The following is a 19,348-nucleotide window of genomic DNA, read 5'->3' as shown; positions in this document are numbered from 1 at the left end:
GAGAAGCCCGACCCGAACCCGAAGCAATGATTGACATGTTTAGGCCCGACCCGACCCGAAATTCGGGTGGCCCGATCTTACCTATAGTGCACATGCATATATATATATATATATATATATTTACACACAGTATATATAATTTTTTTTTCCGGAATTTTCAGGAAAGTCCACTTTCATCTCTGCATCCTCACCTAGATGTCGGTTCACACCTCTACACCTCTACGTCTTCTATTAATGCCTTTTAAAACCTTTTTTTAAAGCACTCTTGTTTTTGTTTTTGTTTTTTAATTTCAGTAAATCGTTTGTCCGGTTTTAGTTATTTTGTTGTTGTTTGTTTTGTTAACTGTAATAATCTTTCAGGGCAGGCACTTCAAATACCCAACTATTTGCATACAAACATCATAAGTCAATATTCCATAACACATTAGTTGTAAAATGGAGCTGTTGTACGCCACAAACGTTGCTTGCATTGCTGATGAGACTCTTGCTTCTGACAGAAAGAACTGGGGACCCTGAGAAGCCTAGAGCTGTACACTTGTGAGGTGACAAACCTGAGCGAATACAGAGACAATGTTTTCAAGCTACTACCACAGCTCATCTATCTGGACGGATATGACAAAGACGACAAAGAGACATCGGATTCTGACACCAAGCTTTACGCAGAAGGCTGGGAATACGGCGACGAAGATGAGGATGGTGTGTTTGACACACGATATGTTAACGTTCAAAATATTATACAGAACTGATAGGACACATGTACAACTTGCTGAAAGCCCTTGGTTTTGCCCAGATGTAGACGAAGAGGATTATGATGATGATGATGATGATGATGATGCACCGTCGGGAGAAGAAGAGGAGGATGAGGGTGATGACGATGAGGAGGAGAATGAAGAAGGGGCCCTCAGTGGAGAAGTGAGACTTGAATTATTTTTGAAATATTTTAATATATAGAATAGTCCTTTTTGGTATTCTCTGTTTACAATTCAAGCTGCTTAGGGAATTCACAAAATACAGTCAGTGTAGTGTTTTTGCTGTGATAAAATCTTTTTGTCATAGAAATTATTTTTTAAAATCCTTGTATGTATGAAAACAGGTGTACTTTTTGAAGTAATGAGACAATCTGATCTTTAGGAAGAAGATGAGGATGACCTGAATGAGAAAGAAGTAGATGATGAGGAGGAGGCAGAGGAGGACGAACGTGAGTAGGATTGCCTCACAAAAAAAAAAAAAAAAAATGCTTTTTGAATGAAAAAACATTTTAAAAAAATGTAAAAATTATTCTGGCAATGTGACTGTTGTTCCATTAGAACAAGATTGGGGTCAGAAGAGAAAACGAGAACTGAATGAAGAAGACGAAGACGACGATGATGACGATTGAGGGTCATTTTGGAGTTAAATGTGAACTGTTTGCACTTGTATGTCCTAGTCTCTTCCCAGTAACCAAGTGTTTTTCCCTTAAGTAGCAGAGCTTTGGTTCTTTGCCCTTTCATCACAGGCTCTGCACCTTTGTGGATCTTTGAAGCGCTTTACAGTCCACTTTTAACTACTTTGCCAACACACATTTTGTAAACGAGGCAAGGACAAACCTTTTAAGAGATATTTGGGGCGTTTTCTCACTGTTTTTATGAAACCCGTTTGTGACTACATCTCTATTTTAAGCCCCTCACATTAAAATGGATCAAACAATCAAAAAAATGCATGTCTAGATCTTAGGCGAAACCCGATAGTAGTTCAGATATGGGTGGTTCTCACAAAGTATGGTCCGAGAGTGTTACACGAGAACCATAAAATGAATGTGTTCAAAACCAGGTCAACATGATATATCCTTTACGTCAAACCTTCCTGCAATGTGCTCTAAATATCGTTCACTCAGCCCTTTGTTTTTAAGAGATTGTTAAATATCGTGGTACTCCATTGTTTCCTCTTGAAGCGCTTGGTATCTGAACACCAATAACTTAGCACTCAAGTAAAAATTGTTTTGATTATTTTTACACTTGAGCAGCTTTACTGTCATACAAAGATATTCAGCTGAAAAAACTGGCCGTCATGTTCCATATTGTTACATTCCACGATCACGTTGACACCACAACTTATTAGCTCTTTGCTTCGCAAAATACAAAATGTCTCCAGCTGAACTGTGTGGCCTTGAAATCCCGCTGAGTCAAGAATACACTGAAGAAATAGTGCATGCAAGAAGTGTGAAATAAAACTGGACACATCACGCTCGAAATGTGTTCACGTGATATTTTACAGTGAACCCATTGAAATTCCGATTTGACTCACCAAATTCGTTCTAGTCCAAATACGCCGTTTGTAACGGTAAATCGTGGGAGGTACCTCCTGGACGTAGAAGGAAACACGTGCAATGTACCATATTTTCCGCACTAAAAGACGCACTGAATTATGAGGCGCACCTTCAATGAATGGCTATTTTGTAAATTTTTTTCATACATTAGACCAGGGGTGTCAAAGTCAAATGGACGGAGGGCCAGATAAAAAATTTTGCTGCAAGGCATACTTGATGGTTTTAAATGCTCCTGAAATTAAATGCTGCTTGACGAGCCTATATTGTGTATATATGTGACGTCACTGAAGGCCAAAGGTTGAAACGCACGGCCCGCCACTTGTGGCATTCCATAAATAGCCCAGAATAAGTGATCTCCCTTTTTGGTGTTGTTGATGTTTGATTTTACTGTCAAATTATGAAGAAGAGGTATCTTGTGTCGTCATTTGGTGGTTTGTTGTCAAACTTCACATGGCATTTCATTGCAAGTTAAACTGAAACATTTAACCGACTTATGTTTGTCATGCACAAGGTGTTGTCACAGCTGCCATTATGGATTGTCTGTACTTTGTTACGGAAATCACTGAATTGGTAACTCATTACGGGCGGAATGCTGATTGCTGTGGATATTTAAAACAAAAAAAAAAATAAATAAAATAAAAATCCAGCATCAAACATTACCACCAGTATTGGCGCTGCGTGGGGCCACTTAGACACTGACTTGTACACTTCCCATAAATAAATGCAATGAAATGCAATTTCATTGCATTTCATTCATAACACCACAAATAACACCACATAGTGATTAAAACGAAACAAAAAAAAGTTTCACGAATTTGCTGATGCACTGACACTTGTATTACCATTGATTGTATGCCATGACAACAAAAATCTACAATCTTTCATGTTTTATATATATGTGTGTGTATTTATTTGCATTTAAACCTTTAGGTTTTCTGTTAAATATTGGTATGGATTTATTTTGTGAACGATTACTTGCGGTTTCAGTCATGTATGCCATATGACGGAGAGTGAGACAGAAGATCACTGGAGAGAGTGACAAGAGAAGAGCATTACGTTGTGTGATGGACTCATCTTTGATTTATCTACTACTGGTTTACAAAGCGCACATTGTATGTTAGATTTTATTCATTGAATGTTTGAATCAAAGTGATGGCTGTCAATATTTTTTAGAAATAGTATGGAATAGGTTTGTTTTAGTTTTCATGGTGTTCCATAATGGATGAGCAAGAAAATGACTGTGGACATAAGTATGAGGCTTGGTTCTTTACTGAATTAAATACAGTGCTTGTGCAGTGAATGCATGTGACGTACGAAATTACCGTATTTTCCGCACTAAAAGACGCACTGGATTATGAGGCGCACCTTCAATGAATGGCTATTTTGTAAATTTTTTTCATACATTGGACGCTTCGCGTTATATGGCGCAATCTACAATGCCTCCACGAGATGGTGCTACGCTCCTTCCATTTAACTTGAGAGGCGTTCTTGACAGCCTCTGAAAAACGTAAATTAACTATTACTGTACTTAAATGAAACTACGAAGATTGAAAATAATGCATCAAAACAGAACATCAAGTGAGGAAATCACAAAATAAATTCTATATCCCCCCTACAGAATTTATTTTGTGATTTCGTGGTTTCATTGAAGTAAGAATGAATTTACGTTTTTCGGAGGCGGCCATGAACGCCTCTCGAGTGGAACGGAAGAGAAGGCACGGAGACGGACAAAGACGTAAAGTACCTGTATTTGTTGAGACTGTGAAAACCATTAATAAAGTCTGCGTTTGAAAAAATAAAAAATAAAACCACAGCCACAGCTCTCCTTTTTTCAACAAATACAGGTGCGTCTCTGTCCGTCTCCGTGCCTTCTTTCCTTCCGGTCAACTCGAGAGGCGTTCATGACCGCCTCCGAAAAACGCATTGGCATTACCTTTATCGTAGCTCCAACAGTAAGATCAGATAAGATAAGAAAACCTTTAATAGTGTAAAAATTGAGAAAATCCCACATCACAGCAGCAAAGTAATGAGAGGAAGAAGTAGAAGAACAAAATAAATAGGAGCTGCTGTAAAGGCAGCCACTCTTGCGGCGCCTTCTTGAAGTCAAATAACACAAGTGTCAGTCATAGTTATTTATTCCTTTGTTGTGTATTCACAGATGATGAATGATGAAATCACCATATAAATTCTGTAGGGGGAGGGGGCTATAGAATTTATTTTGTGATATCCTCGCTTGCTTTTCAGTTTTGATATATTTTCAATTTTTGTAGTTTCATGGAAGTAATCGTTAGTTTACGTTTTTCGGAGGCGGTAATGAACGCCTCTCGAGTCGAACGGAAGAAGGCACGGAGACAGACAAAGACGTACCTGTATTTGTTGAGACTGTTTTATAAAATTAACACCACAGCTCTCCTTTTTTCGGAGCTGCAAAACAAACTTATTTAATAAAGTAGCGGCACAGTTCACTGAATCAACAGCAAGTTATAACATTGGAAGCATGTCTCCAGGAAGGAGCCATCTTGGAGTCGACTATTACCGTAATGACCATACAAAAGACGCACCGGATTTTAAGGCGCTCGGTGAGCTTTGAAGAAAATTGAAAATTTTTGGTGCGCCCTTTAGTGTGGAAAATATTTTTCTGCCGACGTATTTTCACATTATGGACAGTGTGGGTCTTCATTAAATAGCATTGTGTTGCATTCTGACATCCTCTGCCAGTTTATTGGTAACAAGCGGTGCATTTTAAGGGTATAAAGGGCTTTTAATTACATTGGCGCTTTGGCATGTCATAAAGAGGACGTGGCCAAAGCACCACTCAAAATGCATTCAAACACAAACGACAGCACAGATCTCTGTGAGGTTGTTTATTTTATCTCTGCAGTATGTTCGCAATATTGTTAGCAGTGAAATCTGGTGATTGATTGTAAGGGGGGAGTAGTGACTCTTAAAGTGGGTCAGTGTTTGAGCTTCTGGCGGGATTATACTTCCTGAGAAGCACACATATGTGAGCTGGGTTCCAGTCATCAGAACATTTCTTTGTCCTCCCTTCATCGTATTTTTGCACTCTCGTTTTATTTCTTCGAAATAAACGATGTATACTATGCTATCTCTGGTGTGAAATGTGCGCTGTGGGGGACCCCCTGAGGCATTATAGCAGAAGTCGACCCTTGTCAAAACCCAAGCTTTGATATTTCGGATGTTACGTGTTCTTGTAAATATTAACTAAATCTATTTTTTTGTATTCTCTTTGATGGCAGCAGACAGCGACTGTATAACTGATGTGAAACTATACATTGTAATAAGATATGAATGATGTATTCTACTTTACCCGTAATGGGCAGTGTTGAACTTCTTGGATTTGAACAGACCTTTTTAAGCATAATAGTTCCATAATCATAATGAACTGAGTATGAGAATTCTCTGTGTGTCTGTCCATATTCTTTACAAACCTTTGCCACACTTTGGAAATGTGCTGAGAGTACAGAGAAGGCTGGTTGGTCCATGAATGTTAAAACTGCATAAATTTGCAGCAAACTGTTAACTGCACTTATAGTATTTAAATTTACATGTATACATACACATTATACATCATGGTCAAATTGGCCTTCATCAGTCATCGTTCAAATTGTATTTTCCTCTTGCCATTTACAACAATAAAACCAGTTTATTTATATTTGGACCTTTGTGGTTTTTGCAACATGATCATTTTCTTCCTCATCTATTAAGATTAGGATTAACATGTAGCCTGGATAATGTTGACATATATTTACAGTAAATTTCAATTGGCCTTTATGTCACTGCATCCGGCTGGAAGAGGACCTGTAACAGCTGTTAAACCAAAGTTCAAAAAGTCACTAGTATTCTATTTGACGTTTTATTTTCTGTGTCTCTTCCAGCATGTTCACAAGTCAACTTCACAAGATGCCCACTTCCCTTCACCGTACAGTACCTTATATTCCCATTCATACTTTCAGTATAACTTTTCTGGGATAACTGACTACACAATAAGGTACAGTCCACCCCTTGCACAATTGAACGAGGTTCAATAAAAGATGATGATGCTCAGTTGAAACAATAATTCACACAAGTGATCATACTGGGTAAAAGAATCACCCTTTACTAAAACTTATTCTTGGTTCACGTTTCATTCGTGTAACACACACTGTATACTGTAACCAACATATCTTTTGCTCGTTCTACGTCCACTAATGACAAGAATATTTTGAAGATGTTTATTATTCATTGCCAAGAAAAAAAAACAAAATGGCAATTTTACGGATGTTAAGTCAAAAGAGAAGAAGGGTATACAAGCTTTTCAAATATGGGGTTTAAAGTTAGCATGTCTTTCTACTGTTAGAGACGGAGAAAAATTAGACATTTCCTATTAGTAAACATGTCTTAAATTAACAACTAAAGGGATTAGTGATTGAGAGTATAATACTACCTATACATCTACCTTGTCTGCAATTATAGTGACACTGTCAAAAGCCATAAATGAGCCACTTCCATGACAATCTTGCATCATTTACATGTAAACATTCAGTGAAATCTATCAATCATCACAATCATTACTTGCTCAGCCACATAGTCAGGAACAGCAAGAGAAAAACAACAAATAAACAGTAGCAAATGTATAATACAACCCCCATCCCTGTAATTAGCCCTAAAACCAAATAAGTGCCAGCAAAAGGTCCCTTAAGGCTGAGTTGTTGACCCCAGGGTTCATACCTGCTTGTTCGCTGTTGACTCTCCTCAGAAGAAGATTGTACTTGAGCAATCGTGTCAGTGTTGGGAAGAAGTAAGACACATTGTACCTAAGTATATGTCGGCCATTTTGAGATGATGGTGTAGTAGCAAGCTGCAGTATTGTTTAAGGCCTTGAGGAAAAATATGTGTCAATTGTATCTTATCCACAAATTTGGCTTCAATTAAAAAAAAAATGCTGTTGCTTGTCAGTACTTGGTGGGGAGAAGCTATTGGCTGTATTTGGTGCAAATGTGCAACTATTCATCACATTTTCCAATCCAATGACTTGATAACAATGTAAAATAAAATTTTACTGATCGCAATCTTTCCCTCAATGTGGCAATCAATGACCGCCTACTCTTTTCTGGAACATATATTTGTCTTTATTACAATATTGCGGTACCTTGATGCAAAAAAAAAAAAAAAAAAAAAAAAAAAAAAGATTGTTCAGTGACAATGTAGTATATGTGAGGTGGGGCAGCTGGAGTTAGGTTGACATATAAGGTCAAACATGGAGGGGGGCTTCAAAGCGTTTGGGAGGTCCAAACTAGAGGCAAAGCAGGCAGCTTTGTCAGAGGTCAAATGTTGGGGCTGAAATTCTTCATGTTGTTGAGTTCCAGCTCCAGTTGGCGTATTCGCACATCCTTGGTGCTCAATTCCTCCCTCAGCCTCCGCAACTCATCTTGTTGCCGGAAGAACATCTGCAAGAGCTTCATTGGGAAAAGAAAAAAAAAAAGAGGATAATAGGATGGTTCATTACAATGATATTACAAAACAATGAAAATATGATTTGTTCATTGGGTGACATTCATTCAATTTGAATGTATTATTACCATTCTTATTTTTTCTTTCTTTTTATGTTGTTATTTTTCTTTCATTAGCAGAATAGTAATGAAAGAAACTAATAATAAAAAAAAAAAATATATATATATATATATATATATATATATATATAGAGAGAGAGCCACCTCGTGCCTAGCCTCTGTGGCATGGCACTGCTAAATTGTGTCTTGGCAGCATATATACTGTATACAATATGTATATGTATATATATATATATATATATATATTTCATACACCTGTCTTAGATGGTACAGTAAATAATAAGACAAAAACAGTGTTTCACATGTATATTTTGGGATCTAGGAATTATTATTCTTTACCTCATTTTCTGTCCTGGGTGGAATGTTCTCAAGCAAGTCGATGCCATTCACGACCACATTTTTTTTGTTCTTCACGGGGGCCTTGAACACCAACTTGTTTGGCCGATGGTAGCCATCCTTAAGGGACATTAAGACGGGGTCTATTTGGACAAAAGAACCCATTCCGTGATATCTTAGCTCATATACTCAGAACACAAACAGTGTCATATGGGATTTTTCAATCAGCTTTAAATCTTAAGTGTTCCTTACCTCTGTTGATGCCACTGAGCCACTCAATGGCTGAGAGTGCAGGTTCTGTTCCCGCCGTCATTGGGTAAATATCTTCTTGGTATGTGTCTGACTGGAACCATACAGCAAATCAAATCTGCTTTTAGTGTTAGGCACTGTCAAATCAACTATCTCCCCCCTGTTTGTTGAAATCTTAAATTCCAGAATCTTGACGAAGTCGCTCTGCCACTGTCGGTGGCGTCTCAATCTCATGCATGCCTCCGTAGTGAATTGGAGTTGGAATAGTAGCATTTGCGAAATATCTTTTTTTGATTTTCAGGTTAGTGATTGATTAGGTTAGTTGATTTCACATAACTTGTCGTAGTATAGAAGTTATTTTGGTCGTAGTTGGTCCCTGCTTTTGTAAAACACAGCTAGACAATGCCCAACCCTCTCCCTTCCCTTCTCACGAGCCCAATGATCCGCAAGGCAGCTCTCTCTTTGAGTGCCTCCTTCAAATATTAGTGAGGGGTGGAGCAAGAGTATGGTCGAATGTGAGTTACCCTTGAAGTGAATTAATTTGAAAAGTCGCCATTGCTATCATTGCAGAGGATTGATCATTAAGATTGAGGAAAAAACAAGTTTCTTACTGACCCTTCTTGGTACGATCATTGAAATCGGCTCGATCAAGCCCTTCAGCGTGACCAGCTTGTAGAAGCGGAACACTTCGCAAGCTCCCACATCCAGACCACGCTTTGGCATCACGCCTGGAAAGGAGAGTGAATAATGTTACAGTATAACGAACTTTGACAGCACTGGACGAATTGAGATTTAGGGAGCTTTCGGTTGACATGAATCTGCTTTATCTTTTATTACATCCTGTTCAAATTTTGTTGCTGCACAAGACCGCTTTTGTACAAAACACATTTCTATTGTTATCCACACGCCTTCTCCTGTCACAATGGACTAATAATGAAGTGGGGAGAAAGTTTACTTTTTTTGAGATCAGCTCCTGCCAGTGATCATGATGATGTATAATAACACATCAGCAAATCACTTACCTAATCCTTTCTGAGGGGCCGGGGACCGGAACTCCATTAGGTACTGGATGAATGGTTTCTCTGTCGTGATCTCAAAGTAACGGATGTTGCCATCTCCCTAGTAAAATATGATCAAATGTGTGAGCTTGGATCAACGTTTTTGGATCCAATACCGTATTGGCCCGAATATAAGACGGCCCTGATTATAAGACAACCCCCTCTTTTTCAAGACTCAAGTTTGAAAAAACACTTTTTGAACACCAAATTAATTTTTATACAGAAAATAATTACAGTACATCTGAAACAAATGATTATAACAATATATTTGAGAGAAAAAGCATATTATTTTGCCTCATTCAAATCTTAATATCTGAACATTTAAATATGTAAACTAAAGTGCAATCACATTCGTAAATGAATGGCTTCTGGTTTTTGAAATGTAAATGACATCATAACTTCTCCTCAGTTGCCCATTAACCTGGCCGTTCTCCGACCCACTTTTCTCCAGATTGCCACTACGTTTCTCCATTTTCTGTTATCTCTTCTATTTTTTCTTCTCTTTTCTTTCTTACCGCTATTTTTTATTTTTCTTCTTCATGCTACCGCTATTTTTATTTTTATTCTTCATGACAGGGGTTCGCTTTGGCCTGGGGAGTCAAGTTCAGCATTCGCGTCAATGATATCTGGCGGCATCTAGCGTCGTGAAAGGGTATAACGTCTAGACCCCGAATATAAGACGAGCCCCACTTTTCAGTCTTATTTCAATGCAAAAAACACCGTCTTATATTCAGGCCAATACGGTAGTTGACATTTTGAGTCTGATCCCAAGAATAAAACAGAGATATCCAACCACTCTCTGAACACTGTTGATCATTTTCCACATTTCCTTCCTTTCCTTCCTCCTTATCTAAGGTTTTGAAGGGAACCAACATGTAAGTGAAAGAAATCACTGCAGTCTTGGAAATCTTGGAGCAAGGGGTGCACACAAACATTTTAGGTATGGTTTTCAAATTACCACCAGAGGTTGTTGCTTGCTGCTCATTTTTTCCCCAACCCACCAACCTCATGGATGAATTTATAGCATATGTGGGCAAGGTTTTTCATTAATGTGTAGATATCTCAATATGATATAGTGAAAACAAAATGTGTTTAGTTTTTTCTGCACTTTTCTGTATTTGTTTCCTATTTCCAAAAACATAATTATACCAAGGCTGCACAATGAAAGCTAATCAAAACAATCCAAAGTACTGTTTTATGAAAAGGCATTACATTACTATTCGACACAATTCACAGCCCGTTTGAAAAATTAATTGACCACCTCTGACTTGCATTCTGGGACCCTGAAATCAGCTAGCAGACAGTTCGCTCAGGCAGCCGTGCACTGTCCACCTTTTTTAAAAATGTATTTATTTATTTATTTTTGCACCCCCATTATGGACATCCGGTATTTTGAAGGACCATCGAAGCCATGGCGCCAGCTCTCCGATGCGCATTGGGCCACCGTTTCATGGCCAATGTAGCGTGAGCAGGTATCCCTTTTGTTTGTTCTCATTTGTTATAGTGACAAACTATCTATGATTTAATTGTCAATATGAATGTCATGTCATGAAAAAAAAAGAAGTGTCTGTGCAACGTGCTGCAAAAGCAAAACAATTAAAACTACATGGATATCAATGCCTTACTTTTATTTTCAAGTTGGCCCCGGAAGCGATTGTTGTAGAGGCTGACCTGATTTCGTATTGAAGCTGGCCTGATCTAAAAAAGCGGGATGACAAACTTGAACTGGAGCGCAATATTTAATTTCCATTGTTCACACGTACCGTTGCGCCTTAAATGCACCCCTGCTTCTAGCTGACTATGACCATGACTGAAAGGGACTGGGGTATAGAAATGGAAAAGGATAGGAATGAGTGGGGGGCAAGACAACCACCTTTTAAGTATTTTTTATATTATGAGCACCTCTATTTTTTCCAGTATGATAGTTTCTTGTTGTAGTGGGTAGGGAAATTCATGAAACGTTTTCCACTGCTGTTAAAGTTGATTATATGCATTCCACTACACATTATTTGGGCAACCAAAATACCGATTTCTTTGACACAGTAAATATGACACAACAAAAACTCTCTTCAAGTGTGAGACAGAAGGGGGCATTGCTAACCTTGCCTGCCAGGTACAACATGTGAGTGTCAGAGTCGTAGAAAGGAAACAGCAATCCTGAGAGACCATCAATGTCCTCTTCCATCAATGGCATGGACAAATCCTCCTGGGGAGAGCAACATATATATTGATGCAAACACAGGCACACATGCACCCACTTGTCAGATGGAGATTGAACAGACCTGATCCCAAAGAGCAATCTGACGTGTGTTCCAACGAGAGACGCCTGTGGTGAGCAGCCGCTTGAGGTTGCCCAGGAAAACCACTCGGTTTACCCGGTGGTTCTTGTAGCTGGCTTGCTGGAGGAGGAGCACAAAGACTGAGTGGAGTGTCGGGATGCTCTAACTAGAAGAGCTTCAAGGGGAAGTCGAGTCTATGATTTTCATTAAAATAAGTTCCATGCATTGGTGGAATCTGAATTCAGTCGCAAAATGCATCCATTTTCTCATCCATAACGACCAATCACAGCTGAGCTTGTGAACGTCACATGACCAAACCCAGAAAACAGGTGAGCTGTGATTGTTCGTGACCTTAGCCTGAAGACATTGTGAGACAGTGAGTGACAAAACGGCCGCTCCCTCAGATGGATAAAAATGAGTGGATTTTGCTGCTTTCATATTCCACAAACACGATCCTAACCAGAATGCCGTGTTTGGACGAGTGGTGTGTCATAGCACATATTCTAAAGATAAGTTTTGGCTTGACTTCCTGTTTGACTCTCAAAAGTATTAACCAACTGGAATCAATAAACCTAAAACTCAATCAGTAAAATTTATTCAGTAAGATAACGTTGCACAAAAGTAATCATCTCGGTTGCATTCAAAAGCAACAACAATCCTACTTTGGGGATTCGTTTTCATTGGGATCTTCCAAGTATTGAACAATGAAATGGCTTTTCACTTTCTCCTGCTTGGCTGTGATCACCTCAGCCTCCTCTAGTGCCCGAGACATATTACATCGGGCATCAGGCTAAAAAGCCTCAAACTTGTTTAGGCTTGGGAAGAGTGTTTTAAAACCACAATTCCAATATTGAAAAAAAAAGTCAAAAAGCATAAATGGAAGAAAGTGAACCTCTCAGTATTTAGCTTGGAGGTTCTTTTGGTGTAAAGACCAAAAAATAAAAAAATAAAAAAATTATCTTAAGGAATCTTGAATGCAGTGTAGTAAATGCTTTTAAGACCAAATACATTTCGGCTGCCTTAGAGGGATATTGATTTAGAATTGATTTCTGAAAAGCTCACTACAACGACCTAAACACGTAACTGACAATGTTCATGAGTATTTACCACTTTAAATTTCTATAATCACTGACTGGATCAGTGATCAACGTGAACAGGTCAACTTCAGGAAGAAGTACCGATGACGGCTCCAAGCTTGAATGCCTGCACAATACATTTTCTTCATCAACTTTACAGTACGTACATTATTTCCTGTTTATAACCACTTAAACATGCACGTGATGACATATGATCCACATTTCTTGATGACATTTTAAATTCAAGCACAGTGGAGTGTTCATAAAAGAATACTCCGCTTCTGTCCAACCCACCTGAAGGACTCTGCCAGAGCGAGGCTCAATGACTCGCAGCTTCTTGTCTTTACAGCTGGTGGCCAGCAAGCTGCCGTCTGTGTTGAAGGACATGCTAAGGATGACATCTGTATGGCAGTCAATCATTTTTACTGGCTCTCCGATCTCCAAGTTCCAGATCAGGATCTGACGAAAAGGGATGAGTGAGTGGAGTTGAGAACTCATTTTAGTGTGTTTGAATTGACAGCCTCTGGCAAACATGCAAAAATGGTCACAAACTTTATTTACACACACACACACACACACACACACACACACGCACACACACACACACACACACACACACACACACACACACACACACACACACACACACACACACACACACACACACACACACAGATGCGGATGTTGATTTACTCACCGGGCTGAACTAGGATCGTGTCATCCGAACAAAATTACCAGGCAGTTTATTTTGCCAGTTGTGGAAGTACAGGTTATATAAATTGATTATTTTAGCATGTGCAATGTGATTTACCAACCCTGTTTTTCATTAGTGCGGCAGAAAGGCACGTGCAAACCAGCTCTGCCGGTGGCACAGGCAAAATGAGAGGAGGAGGTGTGGAGAACTTTTGCACTCATAGTAACAGTTTTTAAATGCCAGCATGAATTATTGTGGCATATTGTCAATTCAGCAACACTGTACAGTTTTAGAGCTTCTGAATGATCCTATTGCTTATAAAATAGTCTATACTAAAATGAACAGACATGGGCAGTTTACTATTAGTGTAATGGAGCCTTGGAACCAAATATGTATGTTGTTTGAAACGTGCAATAATTCATGGAATCGGTGCATTGTAAATTAAATGACATTCGTGTAGAAGCAAACAAGATAACCAATTGTGGGTTTTTTTTGTTGTTGTTCTTTTGGTTTCTCATATGCATCATCAAAAAGAAATATTTTTATTAGTGGACACACGCGAGACTCAGAGGATGGGAGTGAGGGGACAGGAAGGACTGTGTTCCATATACAGCATTTGCATGCCTTCAATATCTGTGACTTATTTCCTTCAGAGATTTGTGAGCCTGTCATATCAATCAGGAAGTGATGCGATACCTTATAATCATAGCCAGCGCTGAATAGGATGCCATTGCTGGTGGGATGCCACTCGATCAGACCCACCCGTCTGCTGTGACCATATAGCTCCAGCGCAGCCTCGGTCATGTTGCGCCTCAGGCCGCCGTCTGGGATCTCCCATACGCGCACCTGTCACATTGACATGTCAAACTGCATTATGAGACAGGCAAACAGAAACAGAAATGCATTATTATTCGTTAGGAAAGGCCCCATTTTGTTCGGTGGCCTTTATTACGATCTAGCCAGAGATCCTGTGACCAGTGTACAGTAGTCCTTTGCTTTCGGATTTAAACTGGATTACAGCTCAGGATGGAAGCACGATGATGACCCAAAGGGGATTTACTAGACAGCACATGCGACATTATCATTCCTTCAGTGTGACGTGATTTTTGGAGTCATGCAAAAATGTCCAGAGTGAATAATAGCTCAAAATGTAATACTGAAATGATCCATAGGCAGGAACAATCAGAGATGCCTGATAGTAAGCAACTAGTCGATCTCTGTTTCTTGAATTCCTTTCAGCTTTAATAATTATGAAAGACAAAGGACAATTGCACCAGTAGAAGCATAATACTGTCAAGTAACACAAAATCAGGCAAGGATGGGAGTGAGGGAACAGGAAGTATTGTGTTCCACATACAGCATTTGCATGTCTTCAATATCTGGGACTAATTTCCTTCAGAGATGAAAAGGAAGTCTTGAGTTGAGCTCAAATTAAGCATGCTTAATAACTATCTGCTGAAGAGGATGGAATAATAGTGGTGAGGGTTACTTGCCGAGCTGTCCTCTGAGCATGAAGCTATGACGTTTTCAAAGAAGGGGTTCCACTTGATGTCGAGTACATTGCCATGGTGGCCACATACCTTCGGATAGTGAGTGTCTAGACGACCTGACTGCAAGAGAGAGAAAGGTTCATATTTGCTTTTCTCGTGTTCAAACATGTATTAGTACAATACAACATATCACTAATGTGATCTCATGAACGAATGAATGAATGGCAAAAACGTTATATGCACAGACACAAAGCTTGTGGTCTTATCGAAGTTTATAAGATGCTGCTACTAAGAAACTCAAAGTTTTCCAAGAGATATTTTGAACTGTTTATATGAAGCACTCTAAATAGTGAGTATGCAATACAATCCAAATGGAATACAGGAGTGCCCAAGACTTGCTGTTGCAATAACACCTTGTGTCCACAGTGGGGCACTGGCCCATAATAATAAAACAGTAAAAAGTAAGTTGATGTGAGTGATGTCATAAATGTTTGATGTCACTTTAGTCCACTGACCTCATTTTATTAATTCCCGAGGGATTTGTGTTACGTGACATCGCATTCGGTCAAATCAGGGCTCTGAGTCTTCCGTTTGTTAATGTGTGCGTCAATAGATGCTCTGTCCTCTGTGAACTCAGGATGAACACAACACCGTTTTTGAAAGTCTGTTTGGGACCCTCACATATGTCATTTAATTGATGAGAAGCAAAGAGAATCACCCTCACACGCTATAACATAAGGTGAGAGCGTATTGGAACGATCACAACAGTGAAAACGTGCAAACATAATTTCCGTGGCAATATACGAGTAGATAAAGGGATAGTGTGTAAAAAAATATTGATTTTTTTTTCATGTTCATCATTTCAAAACCCCACTATTAATTTAAATTATATGCAAAAAAACATGTTCTTTCACATCAACATAATTTTTTTCATGTAATTGCAGGTTAGGTAATCACTAATTGTATTACATAGGGCGCGCCTCCCCTGCAGGAGGCTGCCATTGTTTCGCTCCCACTTTTCTTCTACGGATAGACGAAGGAGACAAACTTTGCGAACGTAATTCTTCAAATCATCACTACAGCAAGTGTAACAAATGCAATGCGCTTACTTTGTCACTTGAGGGAAGACTGCAAGTCCGTTGGGATGGCATTTTGCTTGCTTCTAGTGTTGGTAATTGCATTCTATTAATCAACCACGAGATGGAATTAAATTCTATGCAGTGTGTTTGTGTGTGTGTGTGTGTGTGCGTGTGTGTGTGTGTGTGTGTGTGTGTGTGTGTGTGTGTGTGTGTGTGTGTGTGTGTGTCTAACAGTTTCATATTTTTACATTCTAAGTTAGTAGTTTGCAAATCTTTTCAGAGCATATTATAAATACTCTTTGGCATATTCTCCCACATGGTCAGCCACTTCTCATTCGACTAAAATGAATATGCTGAGTCATGCTTCTGGAGGTTAATTGCCATTCTGCTGCAGTACTTTATCAGATTGACAAAGGCATGCTGTTGCTCCTCAGTCTGGATAAGCATCAGAGCTGCTTGTCTCCGAATCAAGACAATAGGTGGATATACTGTTGCCTTGTCGGGTGAAATTGTCTTTTTGTGTTCACAGCAATCCCTGTCGTAGACGAGAAACGGGTGCAGTAACTACAAATCACCAAGACTACATGTCTCAGGTGTCAGTAGTCAACCTTTTGGGTCCTTCTGTGTGCCAGATGGTGCCAGCAGTATAGACCTTCCTCCTGCTGGTGGCTTTGTCTGAGAGGCAGCTGTGTGGTCATCACACTGGCTGTCATCATAATATGTCAGCCTCGATCAAGGGCATAACCTTGGTGTCGACATTAGAAAGGAAAGAGGGGAGATGTATTAAAAGCTACGTGTATCTACTGGACCAACACATTTTGGAGACTTGAATGACTTAGAATTGCAACTCAATTTTATCACTCTGGTTCTATGCAGTATTGACGACAGGTTTTACTAAAACGGCCTTCGGGTCACTTCCTCGCTGTCATCATTCTCATGACTGTATCAAGCGACATCTCAGGGACAGCTAACGAATGACTCTGTCATATGGATGTGATGCACTTTTGTGTATGGCAATAGCATCACTACCTCAGCCTTGGCGGCTTTATTTTGAGCTGCAGTTGAGCTCCAGAACACCTTGTGTCTGCGTGTAGAGCAGTGGTTCTTAACGTTATTTGAGGTACCGAACCCAACCAGTTCATTTGCACATTCGTCGAATCCTTCATGACTGAAAAATAAAAATTCAAGAAGTGTTCCTTCAGTTTTGCTGGTACGAGACTAGAGTTGCTCAACTTGGCATGACAAATCATGCAGATAGGATGCTGAGTCCCATCACGTTCCGTGATGCATGTGAATCCATGTGGTACATATTCATCCGACCACTTTGTTTTTTTTTTGCTCGACATAGTTAGCATGTATTAAAACATTTTTTTTTTTTTTAATCACACGATGTCACACGTTGACTACTGACCGAGCTAAATTTCCCGCAGCACTGATTGGACAAGCAATGTAATGTGATCATCTGCAGCCAGTGATGGCCCAGCGGGCGTGTCATAACTAATTGACATGTTGAGTCGGGTGTGTCTTAACCTCCATGGCAGAAGCTCCGTCGAACCCCTGAGACCAATTCACTGAACCCCGGTTAAGAACCACTGGTGTAGGGTGAATGGAAAACACACACACGTATACACCTCCACATGCCCAATTTATTTAATTTTATCGTCATCAAAATTTCACGATCAATGTATTCCACCTGCATATCGCTGAATTTTGTCACTAAGGTAATGTATTATTCTTTGACAATTTTTCTGTCTGGACATGCATGGGTATGTACTGTATATGCTTTTCAAGTTACTAAATCACTACTGTGTCCAGTAATCACATTACTGAGCAGTTTTCATTTACTTATCATAAACAGTACACACACACACACACACACACACACACACACACACACACACACACACATACATACATACATACATAAATACATTTTTGTCCTCTACAGAGGACAATTGGCAATTGGGGTTTTCCCACCTAATATTAAATTTTATTCGCTTCAAGTTCACACCATGTCCATTCCAATCCTTTTGTTCAAAAGGTGCCTAAAAAGGTGACTGTCTGTAGTTGATTAACATGTATAGATGTAAATGCCATGAAAACACGGGTGACATTCTTAATTTTTTTTTTCTCATATTCTTCCATCAATCTGAAACACACACACACACACACACACACACACACACACACACACACACACACACACACACACAGAGAGAAAGATCGAAAGATATTCTGTATTATATGGACATTCATGCACACATTTACATGAGCATGTGCGTGCGCATGCACTAGAGAGAGACAGACGAAAGACAGACAGACAGATCATTCAAATGATCAGATCATCAGCAAGCTCTGCTGTAACCCTGACATTGAACCTGTTCATTTGGATCAGCTGTGCTGCAACAGGGAGACTTGGAAAACATGCAGGACAGAGGCCCTCCAGGACCTGAGTTTGACACCCCTGGACTAGATGTTATCTTCAGTTTACCGCAGTAACAGGATTAATGAGCTCATCAACTCCTCAGAAGAATGGGCCAGGAAATGCTCAAGAGCCACTTTGACCTGCAGTCGCAGTCTTTGGTTGGTAATGGATTGGTCAGAAGAGCGTGAATCAGTGGTCAACGTTACAGTAAGTTAGAACCAGCATGACCAAAGTACACTGTGACCAAAACCTCCAAAATACATGCACAACTGCTGATTTTTAAGTGATGACAACTAAGCAACCATCTGCATGCACATGCGAAAACTAAAACCTTAAATGATCTCTATAGCCTAAGAACAACCAAAAAAAACCCACTCTACTAGCACAGGACAGAATTGTCTTGCCTCAATTATTTTGGTTGAATGTATTTCACAGACATCCTACTGTATGGATCAACACAATGTGACACTGATCTCAATGTGCAAGTGAAAGGCGGGTGGACTTGGCGTAAGACTTGAGTTAAATTGGGATCTGTTGAAAAGAAGGACCGCATAACTTGAATTACTGTACATCTGTTTTTCTCCACTGCAAGAAATAATTCTACACACATTCCCACACAGTGGCCCCCTTCACTATGTTTTTATAAGTGTTACAGTTACAGTTTTTGGCTTTTATCTGGATGAAAAAAAAGCCTAAAGAAGAGATTGTCAAGTACAGTGCCAAATAGTTGTTCAAACTCAGATTATAAATATGCTGTTGTTACTTAATGAGAAAACTGTCTATATAT

At 39.4% G+C, this 19,348-nt stretch overlaps 2 protein-coding genes and 1 long non-coding RNA gene across 9 annotated transcripts in view; 2 read left to right on the top strand and 1 right to left on the bottom strand.

The window, feature by feature from the left end:
* anp32a (acidic (leucine-rich) nuclear phosphoprotein 32 family, member A) overlaps positions 1–1,687 on the top strand; it is a 7,187-nt gene extending 5,500 nt beyond the window's left edge. For 3 of the 6 annotated variants that reach the window (XM_019867474.1, XM_019867479.1, XM_019867478.1), the window contains exons 4-7: positions 498–696; positions 791–912; positions 1,132–1,198; positions 1,305–1,687. In XM_019867474.1, the coding sequence (XP_019723033.1) occupies positions 498–696; positions 791–912; positions 1,132–1,198; positions 1,305–1,378 (462 nt within the window). In that variant the 3' untranslated portion in view covers positions 1,379–1,687. The remainder of the gene's footprint in view (positions 1–497; positions 697–790; positions 913–1,131; positions 1,199–1,304) is intronic. The other 3 variants (XM_019867476.1, XM_019867477.1, XM_019867475.1) reach the window with 3 other exon arrangements.
* A 3,250-nt stretch (positions 1,688–4,937) lies between these two features.
* Positions 4,938–7,460, top strand: LOC109514401 (uncharacterized). The gene is made up of 2 exons (XR_002167984.1): positions 4,938–7,150; positions 7,276–7,460. It is a non-coding gene; the product is annotated as an uncharacterized LOC109514401 (long non-coding RNA).
* Positions 7,461–7,469: 9 nt separating this feature from the next.
* The window catches only part of coro2ba (coronin, actin binding protein, 2Ba), a 27,185-nt gene continuing 15,306 nt past the window's right edge, over positions 7,470–19,348 (bottom strand). Inside the window, exons 4-13 of one of the 2 annotated variants that reach the window (XM_019867471.1) lie at positions 15,061–15,177; positions 14,264–14,413; positions 13,168–13,332; positions 11,801–11,917; positions 11,620–11,724; positions 9,483–9,579; positions 9,076–9,188; positions 8,464–8,554; positions 8,215–8,354; positions 7,470–7,761 (exon numbers count right to left, since the gene is read on the bottom strand). In XM_019867471.1, coding sequence (XP_019723030.1) covers positions 7,630–7,761; positions 8,215–8,354; positions 8,464–8,554; positions 9,076–9,188; positions 9,483–9,579; positions 11,620–11,724; positions 11,801–11,917; positions 13,168–13,332; positions 14,264–14,413; positions 15,061–15,177 — 1,227 coding nt within the window. In that variant the 3' untranslated portion in view covers positions 7,470–7,629. The remainder of the gene's footprint in view (positions 7,762–8,214; positions 8,355–8,463; positions 8,555–9,075; positions 9,189–9,482; positions 9,580–11,619; positions 11,725–11,800; positions 11,918–13,167; positions 13,333–14,263; positions 14,414–15,060; positions 15,178–19,348) is intronic. The other variant, XM_019867473.1, reaches the window with a different exon arrangement.

The sequence above is a fragment of the Hippocampus comes genome, unplaced genomic scaffold, assembly GCF_001891065.2.
Source record: "Hippocampus comes isolate QL1 unplaced genomic scaffold, H_comes_QL1_v1.1 scaffold2, whole genome shotgun sequence".
In the NCBI taxonomy this organism is placed as follows: domain Eukaryota; kingdom Metazoa; phylum Chordata; class Actinopteri; order Syngnathiformes; family Syngnathidae; genus Hippocampus; species Hippocampus comes.
Note: the sequence above shows the minus strand (reverse complement) of the source record. Positions and strands in the feature narration are given on the sequence as shown.